Raw genomic sequence first — 19,937 nt, 5'->3', positions numbered from 1 at the left:
TCCACACCTTCTCTCGGTGGCCACGGTCTGCACTTCTTTCAGGAGCCATTTCCAAGTGCAATAGCTGCCCTGAAGAAGAAACTCGAGGCTGACTTTGCTGTTTGTGGGATGCGTAAACAGCCAGTCATTCTACTCCTCCGGCAAGACTGCTGCTTGCACGCACACAGGACCCATGCAGCGGCTGGGGCGAGTGATCTGGCTCCAGCAGGCCCAGCCAGCTGCCCCAGCGCCTGCCCGGTGCCGCTGCTCGCGTGACTAGTCGGCCTGTTTCTGAATGGTTGCTATGACAACAGCTCCCAGGGGAACAACTTGGGCCAACTTGTCTCTGTGCCAAGGAGGAGACATGAGAGGGGCTGTTGAGAATTGTTCCTTTTTTTTTTTTTTCCTCTTCTGTGACCTTGACAGAAAAAAATCTTTGAAGTACTTGCTAGCTATTTTTTCTTCCATGGGACTGGAAGGGATCAGGATGTTTAGAGAGCTTGCCAGAGGAAGCCCTCTCACCAGCCTCTCCAGTGACGGCCTCACTCCTGCTGCGTGGGCAGGAGTGCCGGGCAGAGCAGACCGGGCAGCGGACCAGCGACCGGGGCCTGTGTGGACTCCTCAGCTTCACCCTGGCCGACCGCTGGCCCTACTGTTCCTACACTGCCAAGGGTGGTCACCTGCTGTGACCATTGACGACTATCACCTGTGCTGACCGCTGACCCCTGACCCTCACGTGTGCTGACCTCTGACCCTTGCTTTCCCTGACCTATGCCCTCACTCACCAGTGCGGTACTGTGACTTGCAGTCATTAAGCATAGATGCCATTCCTCCCTCCCCACCCCAAAGTGGTGCAGCCTTAATCTCAGGGCCAAATTATTTTTCCACTTGGAAAAGTGATCTCATTCTCCATGTATTGGGGCAGGGGAGACGGGGAGACTTGTAGAATTGAAAAGAGAGAGAAAACAAACAAGCATTCACGATGCATATTTGAAAGATTGTCCCACATCTGTAAAAGAACTTGGCATGACGGTTTTGGCCCAAAAAGTCAATCTGATATTAAATCCATATGATTCCACAAGCAGCATTTTATGGTATTAAAAGAATCTGCCTTGTGAGTTAAAATTAAGATTGTTTTTGCTTGTGACTAATCTCATAAAATCTTTTTTAAGAGGACATTTTATACACTCATGTCTTGAAAATTTCTTTGAACTATTAATAGTCGGACATCTTCAGTGTGTGGCGACCACTGAGCGGGGAGCCATGGAGAGTGCTGGCAGGCACAGTGGCTTGGCTCGGAGGCGGTGGTTTGGGACTCAATGCGGGGGTGGGGGGTTGGGATAACACCTGTCTTGGCTCAGCCAGTTGCACACCCGCAGCTCACCTTCAGCGAGCCCCCACTCTCGCCACTCCCCCCATGGAACAACCCTGGACTCTGAAGATGCTCCTTTGTGCCTGTACCATAGCCTGGCTCTGTGACTAAGTTCTCATGTGACAGCGCTGTGGAGCATGGAGTGGCACTCTGTGGCAGAAGTGAGGTCTTGTGTTCTGACCATCCCAGCATCACTCCCACCTCTGCATGGGTGCCTGGGGTAGGGATGGACAGCAGCCAGTGGTGGGTGAGGAGCCCCTCGTTCTGGGATAGCGCCACTAGCTCCTGACCATGGTGTGTGGACGGCCCACCACTGACCCCTGTGGGTAGCTGGACAGACAGGCTTTCCTGACTAGGCGCCCATGGTTCACAGAATGGGTGGCGTCTGTGTGTTCTCCTGTGGGCTAGCCCAGACCCATCCACCTGGTCCACAGGGCTCCCTGCTGTGCAGAGGGTTGAAAATAATACCCACACGTGTGCTTTCCACGGGATTAGATGCTGGCAAGACAAGAGCTCCAGGATTTCCCAGGGGAAGTCCTGGAAAGCCATTGCAATGAGAGCAGCTGCTTGGTGCAGGTTGACAGCCCTGGCTGCATCTTCTTTTCACCAAAGCTCTGAGGGCCAAAAGACAGCCGAAGCTCACGGCAAGATCCCAAATCTTGGGACAAGCTAAGTATTCAAAAGGATTTCCCTTAGAAGCCCTTCCTTCCTGTAGCTCCTCCAGTTTGCTCTCTCCCCATCCTGGAAGGACATCATATTTATTAACAGGCGACCTAATAAAAGGGCAAAATAAACCATGTATCAATGGCTCACCCCTGTAATCTTAGCTACTCAGGAGACTGAAACTCACAGTTCAAAGCAAGCCTCTGCAGGGTAAGAGTCCATGAAACTCATGTTCCCAATTAACCCCTGGAAAGCTGGAAGGGGGGATGTGGCTCACAGTGGTAGAGCACGACTCTTGAGCACAAAAGCTCAGAGACAGTGCCTAGGCCCTGAGTTCAAGCCCAAGTCCTGGGTGAGGGATAAGCAAAATAGACCAATAGGGTTTCATTAAACTAAAACCCTTTGGCACAGTGTGGTCGCCAGTCAGAAATGAAGAGACAGTCTACAGAATGGAAGGGAACATTTACAAACTATGCATCGTGGAGGAGTTAACATCTATGAGACTCAACAGCAAGAAAATAAATTTCTAGTTGAAAATGAGATAGGAAAGATGATGTCAGAAAACACAAAATGGCCATTTCATATGAAACTTGCTCATCGGAGAAATATAAATCCAAACCACAGCATCTCACCCCAGGAAGAATGGCTCCTATCACAAAGACAGAAGAGCAGAGACACGTGAGGTAGAGAAAAGGGAGCCCTTACTCTCCGTTGTGGGAATATGAATTGATGCATCTATTGTGGAAAGCAGTATGGCGGTTCTTCCATAAACCAAAGAGAGAGGACTCAGCCTCTTTAGGATAATCCCACCATCCCGAGGAGATGACATCTGTACTCTGCTCCCAGATTCACTGCAGCCACACGAGGAACCACTGAAGTGTTCCTTGACTGATGAGGGGGTTTTAAAATGCTGTACTTGTACACAATGGGATACTATTCAGCCACAAAAAAGAACACGATCCTGTCATTTGTAGCAACATAGTTGGGACTGTAAGACATTATGCTTAGTGAAAGAAGCCAGACAGAAAGAAAATCACTGCTGCTTGATCTCATCTATATATGTGGACTCTGAAAAGTGGGACTCATGGAAGTGGAAGGTAAGGTGATGGTGCCAGGAGCTTGGGATGGAGGGGGCAAAAGGAAGAAAAACCTATCACATACTGCAAGATACTGGACCCTTGCGGACATTAGGCTGAGTGAAGCAAGTCAATGACCAGGGGACAGACGCTGTGTGGCTCCATGCTCAGGAGGAGGCACAGATTGCAGGGAGTTTGGCTAGGAAGGGTATCCTGCAGTGCAGGTGTTTAGTGGGGGGGGTGAGGGGTCTGGAGACAGACCACAGTGCACAGCACTACCTATGCGCTTAATTAAGGCCACCGATCTGTGCTCTGGGAAGGAGGAAGAGGAGGTCTTTGATATCACAACTTCTAAAATGTTTAGAAGCTATTGAAAAGATGCTCTGCCTTGGAGCAATGAGTGACAGAAACTCGAACCCCAGGGGACTGACTGCAGGAACTGTGTGTAGAGGAGGCTGGATGAGAAAGCCTTACATTTAGGTAAAATGTCTCCAAAGCAGTGCTGGAAGTGGTGGGAAATTGTTTTCCAAACTCACTGTTCAGGGTGAGTCACGGCTGTGGATGCCATGGGGGGGCTGTGGATGCCATGATGGGGGACTGTGGATGCCATGGGGGGGGCTGTGGATGCCATGATGGGGGGCTGTGGATGCCATGGAGGGGGGGCTGTGGATGCCATGGGGGGGCTGTGGATGCCATGGAGGGGGGGCTGTGGATGCCATGGGGGGGCTGTGGATGCCATGGTGGGGGCTGTGGATGCCATGGGGGGGCTGTGGATGCCATGGGGGGGCTGTGGATGCCATGGGGGGGGCTGTGGATGCCATGATGGGGGGCTGTGGATGCCATGGGGGGGCTGTGGATGCCATGGAGGGGGGGCTGTGGATGCCATGATGGGGGGCTGTGGATGCCATGGGGGGGCTGTGGATGCCATGTGGGGGCTGTGGATGCCATGGCGGGGGGGCTGTGGATGCCATGGGGGGGCTGTGGATGCCATGATGGGGGACTGTGGATGCCATGGTGGGGGGCTGTGGATGTCATGGGGGGGGCTGTGGATGCCATGGGGGGGCTGTGGATGCCATGGGGGGGGCTGTGGATGCCATGGGGGGGCTGTGGATGCCATGGTGGGGGGCTGTGGATGCCATGGGGGGGCTGTGCGTGCCATGGTGGGGGGCTGTGGATGCCATGGGGGGGGCTGTGGATGCCATGGTGGGGGGGCTGTGGATGCCATGGGGGGGCTGTGGATGCCATGGCGGGGGGGCTGTGGATGCCATGGGGGGGCTGTGGATGCCATGGCGGGGGGGCTGTGCATGCCATGGTGGGGAGCAGTGGGCAGGCTCCCTCCTCACTCTCCTGGGAGCTGCATCTAGTCCAGCACTAATTTGGCACTGTCAGGAAGAGAGCCATTTCCTTTCTGCAGATCAGTACAGGTGACAGATTTGGCCTTTTGTTCAATGGTATCAACAAACACATTGAAAATGCCCCCAGTTCCCTCCTCCCTCCCAAGAACCGGGTTTGTGGAAGGACGGGAGCATGTGTACAGACTTCCACGTAAGCAGGGGCCTCTCAGTCCTTGCCCTCAGTGGGACTGTGCAGAAACGAATGTGCTCCAACATGGATCTGATGGGGTCCGGTAAGACTTCCTGGTGGGTGTTTCACATTCTTTCCAGACCTGGACGACTGGGGCAGCTCTGCCAGGAAACACAGTCACCGTTCTGATCCCAGACTGGGTGAAGAGCTGACTGCAATGTTCTGCAGGCCACAGTGCCTCCCTATTCGTGCTCTGGGGCAGCCATCAGTGCTAGAGTCTTCCCCAGAGCTGCAGATGCTACAGATGGCTTAATTTCTCAGACTCCCCAGACTCCACTGTGGGTTGTCGCCCTGGAGTCTTCATCTCCATGACATCTGTGAAGATTACCTCGCCTGCAGATCGGAAAGGGGAGGCAAGTCTTTCCAAGGTCAAGTAGAGTAAGGTCATTCCAGAATTGTGGAGTTTCCAGTTTGTATTTGAATCAGCAATGTGCCCTACCCTCTTGAAACACCAGGTTCCCCGATATTTTTTATTTCCACATTAATAATTTTTCTGTTTTCATTCTTATTTTGTGCCAGTCTCGGGGCTTGTACTCAGAGCCTGAGTGTTATCCTTGAGGTTTTTCTTGCTCAAGGCTGGTTCTATCTCTTGAGCCACATTTCATCTTTTTTGGTGATTACTTGGATTATAAGAGTCCATAGACTCCAGCTTTGAACCACCATCTCAGTGACCTCAGTAGCTAGGATTACAGAACTGAGCCACCATCACCCTGGCCCGGTTTTAGTTTTCACATATTCTACTAGCATTTATGGGTCGCATAAGACGAGTTTCATTGTGATACCTGTATACCTGCATACAGCTTACACTGACCAAATTTACCAGTTCCATCCTTCTCCCTCACACTCCATCCTCCTGGAATGCATGCCTTATCTCTTGCTCCTGCTGAAGCCATCTTGTCCTCCCATTCAGTAATAATAATATATATACACCACTATCATCATAAAATTATTCAACAATTTCTATTTTCTTGAGGGTTTATATTAGGAATGAGTTGAATTTTATTGATCCCATACTTAAACCACCTTGTGTTTCTGGAATAAAGACGTAACAAGGAATCTTTGTTAGTATTTTTTGTCAGTCCTGGGGCTTGAACTCAGGGCCTGAGCACTGTCCTTGGGCTTTCTCAAGGCTAGAGCTCTACCACTTGAGCAACCGCACCACTTCTGGCTTTTTTCTATGTATGTGGTACCAAGAAATCAAACCCGGGTCTTCATGCATGCTAGGCAAGCGCTCTACCACTAGGCTGAACTCCCAGCACCATACTAATATTTTGTTTAGCACCTTTACACTGATATTATAAGCTGACATACATAGCTCCTTTTTATTATATTTTCCATATCAAAGTTTATATGCCAATGCTATCCTTCTTACAAAGGACTGAAAATATTTCCATATTGTTTTATGCTATAGGGCAATTCATAAATATTAAAATTATCTGATCTTTGAAGATTTGAATTCTTATTTAAAACCATTTGGGCCTAATGCATATTGGGATGTGTGATTTCTTTCCTCTTCTTTTTTTTGGTGTGTCATGGGGCTTGAACTCGGCCTGGGCACCGTCCCTGAGCTCCTCAGCTCAAGGCTACCACTTTACCCTCTTGAACCACAGTGCCACTTCCGGTTTTCTGGTTGTTAATTGGAGGTAAGAGTCTCACAGACTTTCCTGCTCAGGCTGGCTTTGAACTGTGGTCCTCAAATCTCAGCCTCCTGAGTAGCTAGGATTACAGGTGTGAGCCACCAGTGCCAGGCTGGATATGTGGTTTCTAGAAACCTTCTGTCTTCTTCTACAGAAATTGGATTTTTTTCTTTATGTCAGTCTAGTTTTTGTGCTCACGGTTAGTGCTCTACCACTTTGAACCACAACTCCACCTCCAGCTTTTTGGTAGTTAACTAGAGATAAGAGTCTCATGAGCTTCTCTAACCTTGGCTGATTTTGAGCTTCCATACTCAGGTATCAGCCCCTGAGTACCTGGGACTAAGGCACCAGCCACTGTCGCCCAGCTCAAAAACTGATCTTTTGAGCCAGATGTGGTGGTCCCTGCTGGTCATCCCAGCACTTGAGAAGCTAAAGCAGGAGAATTCTGACTTCTAGACCAGCCTGGGCTACACAGTGAGTTTAAGGCCAGACCTTGTTGGGAAAAACTAAAACTAAATAATAAATATTTCTAATGGATCATATTGATATATTGTATTCCTCTAAGAAACTGTACACTTTATTCAAGTTGTGGAATGTGTTTGCATGGAAGTCTTTTTTCTACCTGTATTCAATCATGTTCCTCCGTGACCCACAGGGAGCCTCTTTCTGATGTTTCTCACTGCCAATGTTCTTGTTCTTCATAGTCTTTCGGTCCGGCTGGCTTATAGAGCATGTTTTTGAGATATATTCGTATTTTCACTTGGTAAATGGTTTTGTTTGAATTTACATGTTTTTGTTGTGTAACTGTTCTGCAATTCACCTCCTCATTGTCTAACTGATAGGTATTTTCTAAATTTTGGTTACTATGAACACAGCTACTATGAACTCCTATGAGCTATTTTTGTGCACATACCTATCTCATCCGGGTAAGTACTAAAAGTGATATTCTATTAACAACATAACATTTGTACATATTGTGGAAGTGTGACAATTATACATACACAATGAATCATAATCAAGTAGAATAATCAACATACTCATCTCTGAAACAATGATGGCCTTTCTGTTTACTTTTATAAGGGATTGAAGAAAGATTCAATAGAGATTGATTATTTCCTCCACATTTACACTTCTGGGTGATGTGGCCTTTGATCAAAATTGTTGGCATGTGTGAAATACCATTTTCTTGTGGTTTTAGTTTGCATTTCCTAGTAATTTTTAGTGATCACTTAGGACATATTTTGATGTGCATTCTAGGCACAACTGTTACTCTGTAAAATATAGTTTCAAAAATTCAAATGTTTTTGTCAATTAAAAATATAGTTTCAAAAATTCAAATGTTTTTGTCAATTAAAAATATAGTTTCAAAAATTTATTCAAATGTTTTTGTCAATTAAAAATCAGAAGGCAGGCTCACACCTATAATCCTAGCTACTCAGAAGGCTGAGATCTGAAGGTCACAGTTCAAAGCCAGCCCAGGTACTAAAGAATGTGAGACTCTTATCTCCAATTAATCACTAGAAAAGAGAAAGTGGGGCTGTGGTGCAAGGCTAGGTTGGTAGCCTTGAACCGAAGAGCTCAGGTACAGTGCCCAGGCCCAGAGTTCAAGCCCCATGACCTCCCACCCCCCAAAAAAAAACCAAACTAGGTTTGGGCGTGTGTGTGTGTGTGTGTGTGTGTGTGTGTGTGTGTGTGTGTGTGTGCTGTGTGCTGGTCCTGGGATTTAAATTCAGAACCTGGGTACTGTCCCTGAGCTTTTTTGCTTGATACTAGAGCTCTACCATTCTCATCATAGTCACACTTCTGACTTTTTGGTGGTTAAGTGGAGAAAAAAGTCTCATGGATTTTCCCATACCAGCTGGCTTCAAACCATGATCCTCAGATCTTAGCCTCATGGATATCTAGGATAACAGGTATGAACCACTAGCTCCTGGCAAACACATGTATTTTGTACATTTTTTTGTGGGTTATGGGGCTTGAACTCCGCCTGGGCACTGTCCCTGAGCTCTTCAGCTCAAGGTTACTGCCCTACCTCTGGGCCTGGGCACTGTCCCTGAGCTCTTCTGCTCAAGTCCACCACCCTACCCTTGAGCCAAGCCCCACTTCCCATTTTCTTGAGGTTAATTGGAGATAAGAGTCTCAAGTCCTTTTGTGCCCAGGCTGGCAATGAACCTTGATCCTCAGATCTCAGCCTCCTGAGTAGCTAGGATTACAGACATGAGCCACCTCGCCCAGCACATTTTATAATTATTAGAGAAAGAAAAGCAATGTTTTAACCTTAAAGCCTTGACTGCATTCCTCTGTGGCCTGCTAATGTGTACTGTTATGAAACAGTAATAAAATTTAGAAGTGTGTGTCCACAAATATGGATGACACAGAAGAGTGGTGGAAGTTTACGCAGAATATCATTCAGCTTCTTTCATGGTAGGGAAGCCACCTCCCTTTCCTTGTGTTTTGTTCTTTTGTTTTCTAGTCTCTCAACGGCTTTGCGCTGGTGGTAAGTGCAGAAGGGATGATCTTTTATGCTTCAGCAACAATCATGGACTATCTGGGCTTCCACCAGGTAAATGGAGAAAAAAGCCTTCCGTGCATTAAATGCTGGGTTCCGTCACCTTCATGTGCATACACTGTCCTTAAGGCCTAAGAATAGCTAATGTCAAACTTTCTGAATTACCAAGCTGTAAGCATACGTTATAGGTCCCCATGGCCCATCTGTGTCTGCAGCAGGCCCCGTCCAGTCTCTGGACAGTGATGGTGGAGGCTTCCGGGTAGGGTATGACTCTCTCTCTGGTGTCACACACTCAGGATGCTATGGACGGCCATCCATGCAGCATTCTGTGTCTTAGACAGCAGATACTTCCTACCCTGAGAGATAGTTGGTCTTGCACTGAAAATAAACCACCTTTGACACCGTCTCCTTTGGTCACAGATGCAGGATCAGAATCTAGAAAAGGTCATTTTCCTTCCTCTGTGTCGTCAGCCCTGGACATGCTGTCATCCCTTAGCTCCTTGCAGGTGTCTGGGTTTTCTCCTTTTAGTCCCAAGTGACGGGGCTGGCTGGGAATGGAGGTGAGGGCTAGACAGAGAGCTTGACTCTAAGTCAGAAATTGCTTTTATTTCCTTAGAATTCCATTATTTCCCTCCAAATATAAAAGCTTGAGGTATTTCTAAATACGATTACATCAGGAATTGCCTCTAGTTTCTGCAAACTATTTCACCAACATGTTAGAACAGCCTGTGTTTCCATGAGCATTTTGTGTCAAATGCCTCATGAAAAGTTCAGAGCCAGTTCCTTTCTGTGCCAGTCCAAGCAGTGGTCCCTTAAGAGCGTGGGCTTTCTATGTGTGTTTTATGCCTCTGATGTTTATTTACTGAGGAAATTACCTGTTCTCTCAGTCACCCAGGGCTCTCTGAGTGCATGGCACATTACAGCCTGGTGTGACCAAGTACAGTTCTGAAGGCATGATTAGTAGACACACCACATTTTTGCACAAAATAATAAAAAGCCACATGCAAATGTCTAATCACTATAATCGTATTTTCTTAGGATGCTAAGGTTAGAGGATCATGGTTCTAGGTAAGCCTGAGGGGGGGGTTGAGAGACTCCATCCCCACAGAAAAAGCTGTGTTTAGTGTTGTACACCTGTTGACCCGGCCATGACCGGGAGGGTAAACAGGAGGCTTGCTGTCCAGGCCATCGCCAGAGAAAAAGAGAGCATGACTAACCTAAAAACAACCACAGAGCAAAGAACTGCAACCTGGCTCAAGTAGTGAAGCATCTGACTACCAAGATTAAAGCCCTGATTTCATACTCTAGTAAAACAAAAGAAAAAGGTAGAAAGGTAATTGCTACATATTCACCGTGTAAAAGATGATAATGCCCTTACTTCTCATCAGAAATGGTGGTTCAAAGCCAAGCCAAAGGCTGGCTTTGTCTGCTGGAAACAGTGCCAGCTGCTTAGCTCTGTGTCGTTCTTCCCTGTTCTGGTGTGCCTTTGTCAGAAGGCTCCAGACAGGACACAGGTACTCAGACCTACAGCGCTAGCTGTTTTCACATGAGAGTTTCTTTCCTCACCATCTTTAAAGCTGTCATAGAAGCGTTGGCATGGCTTTGCCAAGCCTCCCACTGGTCTGTTGGTTCCCTGCATAGTAACTAGCTGCAGGTTGACATTTAGGTTAGCACAAACTCCTTCCACTAACTAGCCAGGCTGTGTGGAGACACGGAGGCTCAGCCGGGGCCCGGGAAGCACTGGCCTCCAGAGGAGAGAAGCTCGGAGTCTGCCACAGGAACGCCCAGGCGTTCTCTAATCAGGGGGCAGAGGGGAAACAACATCTGCAACAGGACTACAAACACCCCATCCCAAGCAGTGAGCCCACCACGTCACTCATGGGGCCTCCACAAGTAAAGCACTGGAGCTGAGCGCATTTCAGCCACTCCAGATGTGTGGGAGATGGGGTGCGTCGGCAAGACTCTGGATAACCACAAAGGCAGCCCGTCTTCAGGTCATTTGTAGAGCTGAAGAAATGATAACAAAAATGGGGTACTTTTTGGTGGTGGGTATTGTCACACTAACTCTAAAACCCCCGTGGACAGGCAGATGCTAAGAATGTCCAGACACAAAAAAGGAGGAGAAGGACGGCAGCTCGTGTGGTGGCGGCGTCCCGGCCAGCAGACCCCCAGACAGCACTGCCCGAGGCAGGCGGCCCCTGTGCTCACGCAGACGCCCCCATTGCGGAATCGGGGCAGTGGAAAGGGGTGTGTGAACACACACACTGGGTGGTCTGGTCCGAGACGGAGAAGGGAAAGCTTGTCCCTCTCACACTGTGCTCAGTGACGCCATGTGGAAGACAGAACTTTCTGGAAGTGCGCAGAGCCGTCAGGGAGCCTAGGGAGAAAGATTTCTTAGGTGACTAGGCACAGCCCTGGGAGGTAGGAAAGGAGCCATGGAGCCCAGCCCAGTGGTCTCAGTCCAGAGCTCTGAGGAGGTCATGAGGAGGTCATGAGCAGGTCATGAGGGGGTCATGAGGGGGTCATGAGGAGCACATGAGGAGGTCATGAGGGGGTCACCAGGGGTCATGAGGAGATCATGAGGAGGTCATGAGGGGGTCATGAGGGGGTCAAGAGGAGCACATGAGGAGGACATGAGGAGGTCATGAGGAGGTCATGAGGTCATGAGGAGGACATGAGGTCATGAGGAGGACATGAGGAGGTCATGAGGAGGACATGAGGAGATCATGAGGAGAGACATGAGGAGATCATGAGGAGATCATGAGGAGGTCATGAGGAGGTCATGAGGAGGTCATGAGGACCACATGAGGAGATCATGAGGAGGTCATGAGGAGGTCATGGGGAGGTCATGGGGAGATCATGAGGAGCACATGAGGAGGTCATGAGGAGATCATGAGGAGGTCGTGAGAAGGTCATGAGGTCATGAGGAGGTCATGAGGAGGTCATGAGGAGAGACATGAGGAGGTCATGAGGAGATCATGAGGAGATCATGAGGAGGTCATGAGGAGATCATGAGGAGATCATGAGGAGGTCATGAGGAGAGACATGAGGAGGTCATGAGGACCACATGAGGAGATCATGAGGAGGTCGTGAGGAGGTCGTGAGGAGGTCATGAGGAGGTCATGAGGAGGTCATGAGGAGAGACATGAGGAGGTCATGAGGAGATCATGAGGAGATCATGAGGAGAGACATGAGGTCATGAGGAGATCATGAGGAGATCATGAGGAGGTCATGAGGAGATCATGAGGAGATCGTGAGGAGGTCATGAGGAGAGACATGAGGAGGTCGTGAGGAGGTCGTGAGGAGGTCGTGAGGAGGTCATGAGGAGAGACATGAGGAGATCATGAGGAGGTCATGAGGAGGTCATGAGGAGGTCATGAGGAGATCATGAGGAGGTCATGAGGAGGTCATGAGGAGGTCATGAGGAGGTCATGAGGAGCACATGAGGAGGTCATGAGGAGGTCATGAGGAGATCATGAGGAGGTCATGAGGAGGTCATGAGGAGATCGTAAGGAGGCCATGAGGAGGTCATGAGGAGATCATGAGGAGATCATGAGGAGCACATGAGGAGGTCATGAGGAGGTCATGAGGAGGTCATTAGGAGGTCATGAGGAGCACATGAGGAGGTCATGAGGAGGTCATGAGGAGCACATGAGGAGGTCATGAGGAGGTCATGAGGAGATCATGAGGAGGTCATGAGGAGGTCATGAGGAGATCATGAGGAGCACATGAGGAGATCATGAGGAGATCATGAGGAGGTCGTGAGAAGGTCATGAGGAGATCATGAGGAGGTCATGAGGAGCACATGAGGAGATCATGAGGAGGTCATGAGGAGGTCATGAGGAGATCATGAGGAGCACATGAGGAGATCATGAGGAGATCATGAGGAGGTCGTGAGAAGGTCGTGAGGAGATCATGAGGAGGTCATGAGGAGCACATGAGGAGATCATGAGGAGGTCATGAGGAGGTCATGAGGAGATCATGAGCACATGAGGAGATCATGAGGAGATCATGAGGAGGTCATGAGGAGAGACATGAGGAGGTCATGAGGAGGTCATGAGGAGATCATGAGGAGATCATGAGGAGATCATGAGGAGGTCATGAGGAGAGACATGAGGAGGTCATGAGGAGATCATGAGGAGGTCATGAGGAGGTCATGAGGAGGTCATGAGGAGCACATGAGGAGGTCATGAGGAGGTCATGAGGAGATCATGAGGAGGTCATGAGGAGATCGTGAGGAGATCATGAGGAGCACATGAGGAGGTCATGAGGAGGTCATGAGGAGGTCATGAGGAGGTCATGAGGAGGTCATGAGGAAATAATGAGGAGGTCATGAAGAGATCATGAGGAGGTCATGAGGAGATCATGAGGAGAGACATGAGGAGATCATGAGGAGGTCATGAGGAGAGACATGAGGAGGTCATGAGGAGGTCGTGAGAGGGTCATGAGGAGATCATGAGGAGGTCATGAGGAGCACATGAGGAGATCATGAGGAGGTCATGAGGAGGTCATGAGGAGATCATGAGCACATGAGGAGATCATGAGGAGATCATGAGGAGCACATGAGGAGGTCATGAGGAGATCATGAGGAGGTCATGAGGAGAGACATGAGGAGGTCATGAGGAGATCATGAGCACATGAGGAGATCATGAGGAGATCATGAGGAGGTCATGAGGAGAGACATGAGGAGGTCATGAGGAGGTCATGAGGAGATCATGAGGAGGTCATGAGGAGCACATGAGGAGGTCATGAGGAGGTCATGAGGAGGTCATGAGGAGATCATGAGGAGGTCATGAGGAGGTCATGAGGAGATCGTGAGGAGATCGTAAGGAGGTCATGAGGAGGTCATGAGGAGATCATGAGGAGATCATGAGGAGCACATGAGGAGGTCATGAGGAGGTCATGAGGAGGTCATGAGGAGATCATGAGGAGGTCATGAGGAGGTCATGAGGAAATAATGAGGAGGTCATGAAGAGATCATGAGGAGGTCATGAGGTGATCATGAGGAGAGACTTGAGGAGATCATGAGGAGGTCATGAGGAGAGACATGAGGAGGTCATGAGGAGGTCGTGAGATCATGAGGAGGTCATGAGGAGGTCATGAGATGATGATGAGGTCATGATGAGGTCATGAGGACATCATGAGGAGGTCCTGAGGAGGTCATGAGATCATGAGGAGATCATGAGGTCATGAGGAAGTCAGGACATCATGAGCAGGTCATGAGGAGGTCATGAGGAGATCATGAGGAGGTCATGAGGGGGTCATGAGGGGGTCATGAGGAGCACATGAGGAGGACATGAGGAGGTCATGAGGAGGTCATGAGGTCATGAGGAGGACATGAGGAGGTCATGAGGAGAGACATGAGGAGGTCATGAGGAGGACATGAGGAGATCATGAGGAGAGACATGAGGAGATCATGAGGAGGTCATGAGGAGATCATGAGGAGATCATGAGGAGGTCATGAGGAGGTCATGAGGAGGTCATGAGGACCACATGAGGAGATCATGAGGAGGTCATGAGGAGGTCATGAGGAGGTCATGGGGAGGTCATGAGGAGGTCATGAGGAGCACATGAGGAGGTCATGGGGAGGTCATGGGGAGATCATGAGGAGGTCATGAGGAGGTCATGAGGAGGTCATGAGGAGGTCATGAGGAGATCATGAGGAGAGACATGAGGAGGTCATGAGAAGGTCATGAGAAGGTCATGAGGAGATCATGAGGAGGTCATGAGGAGGTCATGAGGAGGTCATGAGGAGATCATGAGGAGGTCATGAGGAGAGACATGAGGAGGTCATGAGGAGGTCATGAGGAGATCATGAGGAGGTCATGAGGAGATCATGAGGAGGATATGAGGAGATCATGAGGAGGTCATGAGGAGGTCATGAGGAGAGACATGAGGAGGTCATGAGGAGCACATGAGGAGATCATGAGGAGCTCATGAGGAGGTCATGAGGAGAGACATGAGGAGGTCATGAGGAGGTCATGAGGAGATCATGAGGAAATCATGAGGAGGTCATGAGGAGAGACATGAGGAGGTCATGAGGAGGTCGTGAGGAGGTCGTGAGGAGGTCGTGAGGAGGTCATGAGGAGAGACATGAGGAGGTCATGAGGAGATCATGAGGAGATCATGAGGAGGTTATGAGGAGGTCATGAGGAGCACATGAGGAGGTCATGAGGAGGTCATGAGGAGGTCATGAGGAGCACATAAGGAGGTCATGAGGAGGTCATGAGGAGATCATGAGGAGGTTATGAGGAGGTCATGAGGAGCACATGAGGAGGTCATGAGGAGGTCATGAGGAGATCATGAGGAGGTTATGAGGAGGTCATGAGGAGATCGTGAGGAGATCCTAAGGAGGTCATGAGGAGATCATGAGGAGGTCATGAGGAGGTCATGAGGAGGTCATGAGGAGGTCATGAGGAGATCGTGAGGAGATCATGAGGAGGTCGTGAGGAGATCATGAGGAGGTCATGAGGAGATCATGAGGAGATCATGAGGAGGTCATGAGGAGATCATGAGGAGGTCATGAGGAGATCATGAGGAGGTTATGAGGAGGTCATGAGGAGCACATGAGGAGGTCATGAGGAGGTCATGAGGAGATCATGAGGAGGTTATGAGGAGGTCATGAGGAGATCGTGAGGAGATCCTAAGGAGGTCATGAGGAGATCATGAGGAGGTCATGAGGAGGTCATGAGGAGATCATGAGGAGGTCATGAGGAGATCGTGAGGAGATCATGAGGAGGTCATGAGGAGATCATGAGGAGGTCATGAGGAGATCATGAGGAGATCATGAGGAGGTCATGAGGAGATCATGAGGAGGTCATGAGGAGATCATGAGGAGATCATGAGGAGCACATGAGGAGGTCATGAGGAGGTCATGAGGAGATCATGAGGAGATCATGAGGAGGTCATGAGGAGGTCATGAGGAGATCATGAGGAGGTCATGAGGAGGTCATGAGGAGATCATGAGGAGGTCATGAGGAGGTCATGAGGAAATAATGAGGAGGTCATGAAGAGATCATGAGGAGGTCATGAGGAGATCATGAGGAGAGACATGAGGAGATCATGAGGAGGTCATGAGGAGAGACATGAGGAGGTCATGAGGAGGTCGTGAGAAGGTCATGAGGAGATCATGAGGAGGTCATGAGGAGCACATGAGGAGATCATGAGGAAGTCATGAGGAGGTCATGAGGAGATCATGAGGAGCACATGAGGAGATCATGAGGAGATCATGAGGAGGTCATGAGGAGAGACATGAGGAGGTCATGAGGAGGTCATGAGGAGATCATGAGGAGATCATGAGGAGGTCATGAGGAGCGACATGAGGAGGTCATGAGGAGGTCGTGAGGAGGTCATGAGGAGGTCATGAGGAGGTCATGAGGAGAGACATGAGGAGGTCATGAGGAGGTCATGAGGAGATCATGAGGAGGTCATGAGGAGCACATGAGGAGGTCATGAGGAGGTCGTGAGGAGATCATGAGGAGGTCATGAGGAGGTCGTGAGGAGATCGTGAGGAGATCATGAGGAGGTCGTGAGGAGATCATGAGGAGGTCATGAGGAGGTCATGAGGAGATCCTGAGGAGATCATGAGGAGGTCATGAGGAGCACATGAGGAGGTCATGAGGAGGTCATGAGGAGATCATGAGGAGGTCATGAGGAGGTCATGAGGAGATCGTGAGGAGGTCATGAGGAGATCATGAGGAGGTCATGAGGAGATCATGAGGAGCACATGAGGAGGTCATGAGGAGGTCATGAGGAGCACATGAGGAGGTCATGAGGAGATCATGAGGAGGTCATGAGGAGGTCATGAGGAAATAATGAGGAGGTCATGAAGAGATCATGAGGAGGTCATGAGGAGATCATGAGGAGAGACATGAGGAGATCATGAGGAGGTCATGAGGAGAGACATGGGGAGGTCATGAGGAGGTCGTGAGATCATGAGGAGGTCATGAGGAGGTCATGAGATGATGATGAGGTCACGATGAGGTCATGAGGACATCATGAGGAGGTCCTGAGGAGGTCATGAGATCATGAGGAGATCATGAGGTCATGAGGAAGTCAGGACATCATGAGGAGGTCATGAGGAGATCATGAGGATGTCATGAGGAAATCATGAGGAGGTCATGAGGAGGTCATGAGGAGGTCATGAGGAGATCATGAGGAGGTCATGAGTAGATCATGAGGAGGATATGAGGAGATCATGAGGAGGTCATGAGGAGGTCATGAGGAGAGACATGAGGAGGTCATGAGGAGATCATGAGGAGGTCATGAGGAGGTCATGAGGAGGTCATGAGGAGGTCATGAGGAGCACATGAGGAGGTCATGAGGAGCACATGAGGAGATCATGAGGTTATGAGGAGGTGATGAGGAGATCATGAGGAGGTCTTGAGTTGGTCATGGGGAGGTCATGAGGAGTTCATGAGGAGCACATGTGTTCAGCACAGCCAGATATCTGGGAGACAGTCCAGCAGTACAGATACACACACACACACACACACACACACACACACACACACACATGTGCTCACACAAATAACACCTAAACATCCATAACTACATGAAAAGACTCCTTTCTTTCTTTCTTTCTTTCTTTCTTTCTTTCTTTCTTTCTTTCTTTCTTTCTTTCTTTCTCCATCGGGGCTTGAACTCTGGGCCTGGGCACTGCACCTGAGCTCTTTAGTGCAAAGTTAGTGCTCTAGCACTTTCAGCACCACTTCCAGTTTTCTGTGCTTAATTGGAGATAAGAACTCATGGACTTTCTTTCCTGGGCTGGCTTTAAACCGTAATCTTCAGATCTCAGCCTCCTGAATATCTAGGATTACAGGTGTGAGCCACTGGCCAAAAAGACATTCTTCTTAGCCTACATTATATGCAGATTAATGCATCAGTAAGACGCCACTACACACTCATCAGGATGGTTAAAATTAAAAGGACTGAAATGCTAAATGTTGGGGAAATGTGAAGCACCTGGGACAGTCTACACTTCTATGTGAGTGCTTTATGGAAGCAGTGGCTACTGTGACTGAGGCCCCACTCTTATACTGTAACGTAACTCATGGACTGTAGCAAAAGACGTAACAATACATGGTATGCTCAGTGGGAGCCAGGCAGCTTCCACGGGCAGAACGGGCTGTCCAGTCTGGCAATAGCCACAGAGGGAGATACCACGAAGATGAGAAATTTCTGTCACACACAGTCTTACAGATGCCAAGAAGGTAGACAGAACCCCCGGATCTCAGTTTCCCTTTGGAATACAGTTCAGCCAGTGGAGGAAGGCATGGCTCACAATTCAGGGACCAAAAGTAATGTCTAAGCGATGTTCATCTTTCAGATCCCAGACTTGGATAGCATAGCAGCCAAGTCTGGCCTCTTCTCTAGGCTCTAATCACTTCTTCCTCTAGCCTGAGTGTGCCAGTGGTTTGAAATCATCTCCCGACTCGGCCACACTCGGTGCCACCTCCTTGGAAATACGTCTGTTTCACACTCGAGGTGGTAGGGAGTTTAGCCACGAACGTGACACGTGTTCCTCGGGAGTTTAGCTACGAAAGTACAGGCAACAGTAAGGATTCAGAGAGATTAGATGAGTTCATGAGCTACAGTCTCCGTGGGGAGCCTTTTCTAAGGCTCCCTAAAGGACTTTCTCCCATGTAGAAGAATCTTCTTATCCAAATGGTCACCCTGGAAGTGGTTTTCCCCAGAGATAGTCTAGCTACAGTGAAGCCTGGGTGAGCATTGGCTACCCAGCATATTTCAAGTGCAGGGCACAAACCACATTTCATCTTGAGAAAGTGGCGGGCAGTGGAGCCCAGAACTGGGTCTCTCTGATGTATTAGCACATTCTTAGAAGAATGCTTTTACCAACCACCACACAGTTGAAGTTGAGTCAGTCTACGGAATCCATGGTTTCAGCTGTCCCAAGATGGCAGTCTCCCAACCAGGAACTCAGTGCCTGCAAGGCTAGCTTCCAACTCTGCTTTCTGCGGAAGTGGCCAAGAGAGGTCTGTGAGTTGGTCAGTCCTCAAAGCATCCTGGACTGGACAGGTCTAGGCACATGGCACCACTGGGTCTTAAGACATGCAGTGACAGGAAGCCAAGACTTCAAGAACCAGAGCAGACTTAGGAAAGCAGACACCCTGCAGTTTCATGACTCAGATGTCCCATCTCTGAGCTGTGCTCATCTCTAGGGTAGGTGTGAGCATATACCTGGCCTTGAGTGTGCCTGGACTAAGGAGAGTCACACAGCTCATGCAATCATGTCCTTCCATGGTGGGCTCGAAGGTCCAAGGCTTTTCCCACAGAACTCTCTTCATAGATGTGGCTTACTTTTTCACAGACAGACTTGGAGTTTCCACAGTTCTTACCAGAATAAGCATTCAAATTGAGGCTAAGGCTAAAAGAACTGTGTTTTGCTATTTTAGACAGATGTGATGCATCAAAACATTTATGACTATATCCACGTGGATGACCGCCAGGACTTCTGCCGGCAATTGCACTGGGCCATGGACCCTCCGCGGGCCACGTGTGCACCGTCCCCGCGCTCAGAAGCAGGTGGGACAACCCCCGCTGTGTGGCACATTTCTCAGCATCTCCTGGCATTCCTCTCTGGATTCCACTTTTCCTACAGGTCTCCTCCTCCAACAACCCCCCCCCCCCAAACTCTGTGTGAGGCTCTGGAGGACTTTCCTTTTCTGGTTGGCTCCTGGCTGCCTTCCTTCCCTATGACAAATACTCAAGAGGCTCAGTGCATAAAGAGGAAAGGTTTTGGAGTTTTGGAGGTTTTGGTCTACATTGTCAGGGTTGGCCTACTGCTTCCCGTGGAAACAGAACATTATGCCCGGTGCGTGGTGGAGAAAACCTCCTCCCTCATGACCAGGATGCAGAAGAGAGGAAGGGAAGCGGCTGAGGCCAAGCTGTCCCCTCAAGGGTACACTCCCAGTGAGACAGGACTTCCCACGAGAACCCGCTTCTCCTCCTTCTTCCAGTGTGACTCTGGGATGGGGCGGAGCCTGCAGGGCCTGGGCCCTTGAGTGACAGCCCCATGGGTCTGTGCACACTTGAGGCCTCCTTCCCCATGGGTCTGTGCACACTTGAGGCCTCCTTCCCCATGGGTCTGTGCACAC

General features: G+C 49.5%; 1 protein-coding gene across 1 annotated transcript in view; it reads left to right on the top strand.

Annotated features, from left to right (window-relative positions):
• The window catches only part of Ahrr (aryl hydrocarbon receptor repressor), a 60,358-nt gene that overhangs the window by 27,688 nt on the left and 12,733 nt on the right, over positions 1-19,937 (top strand). The window contains 2 exon segments of the mRNA XM_090331195.1: positions 8,785-8,874; positions 19,236-19,365. Of these exon segments, the coding sequence (XP_090187321.1) occupies positions 8,785-8,874; positions 19,236-19,365 (220 nt within the window).

The sequence above is a fragment of the Megascapheus bottae genome, chromosome 4 (genome assembly GCF_031878675.1).
Source record: "Megascapheus bottae isolate mThoBot1 chromosome 4, mThoBot2.hap1, whole genome shotgun sequence".
Lineage (NCBI taxonomy): Eukaryota > Metazoa > Chordata > Mammalia > Rodentia > Geomyidae > Megascapheus > Megascapheus bottae.
Note: the sequence above shows the minus strand (reverse complement) of the source record. Positions and strands in the feature narration are given on the sequence as shown.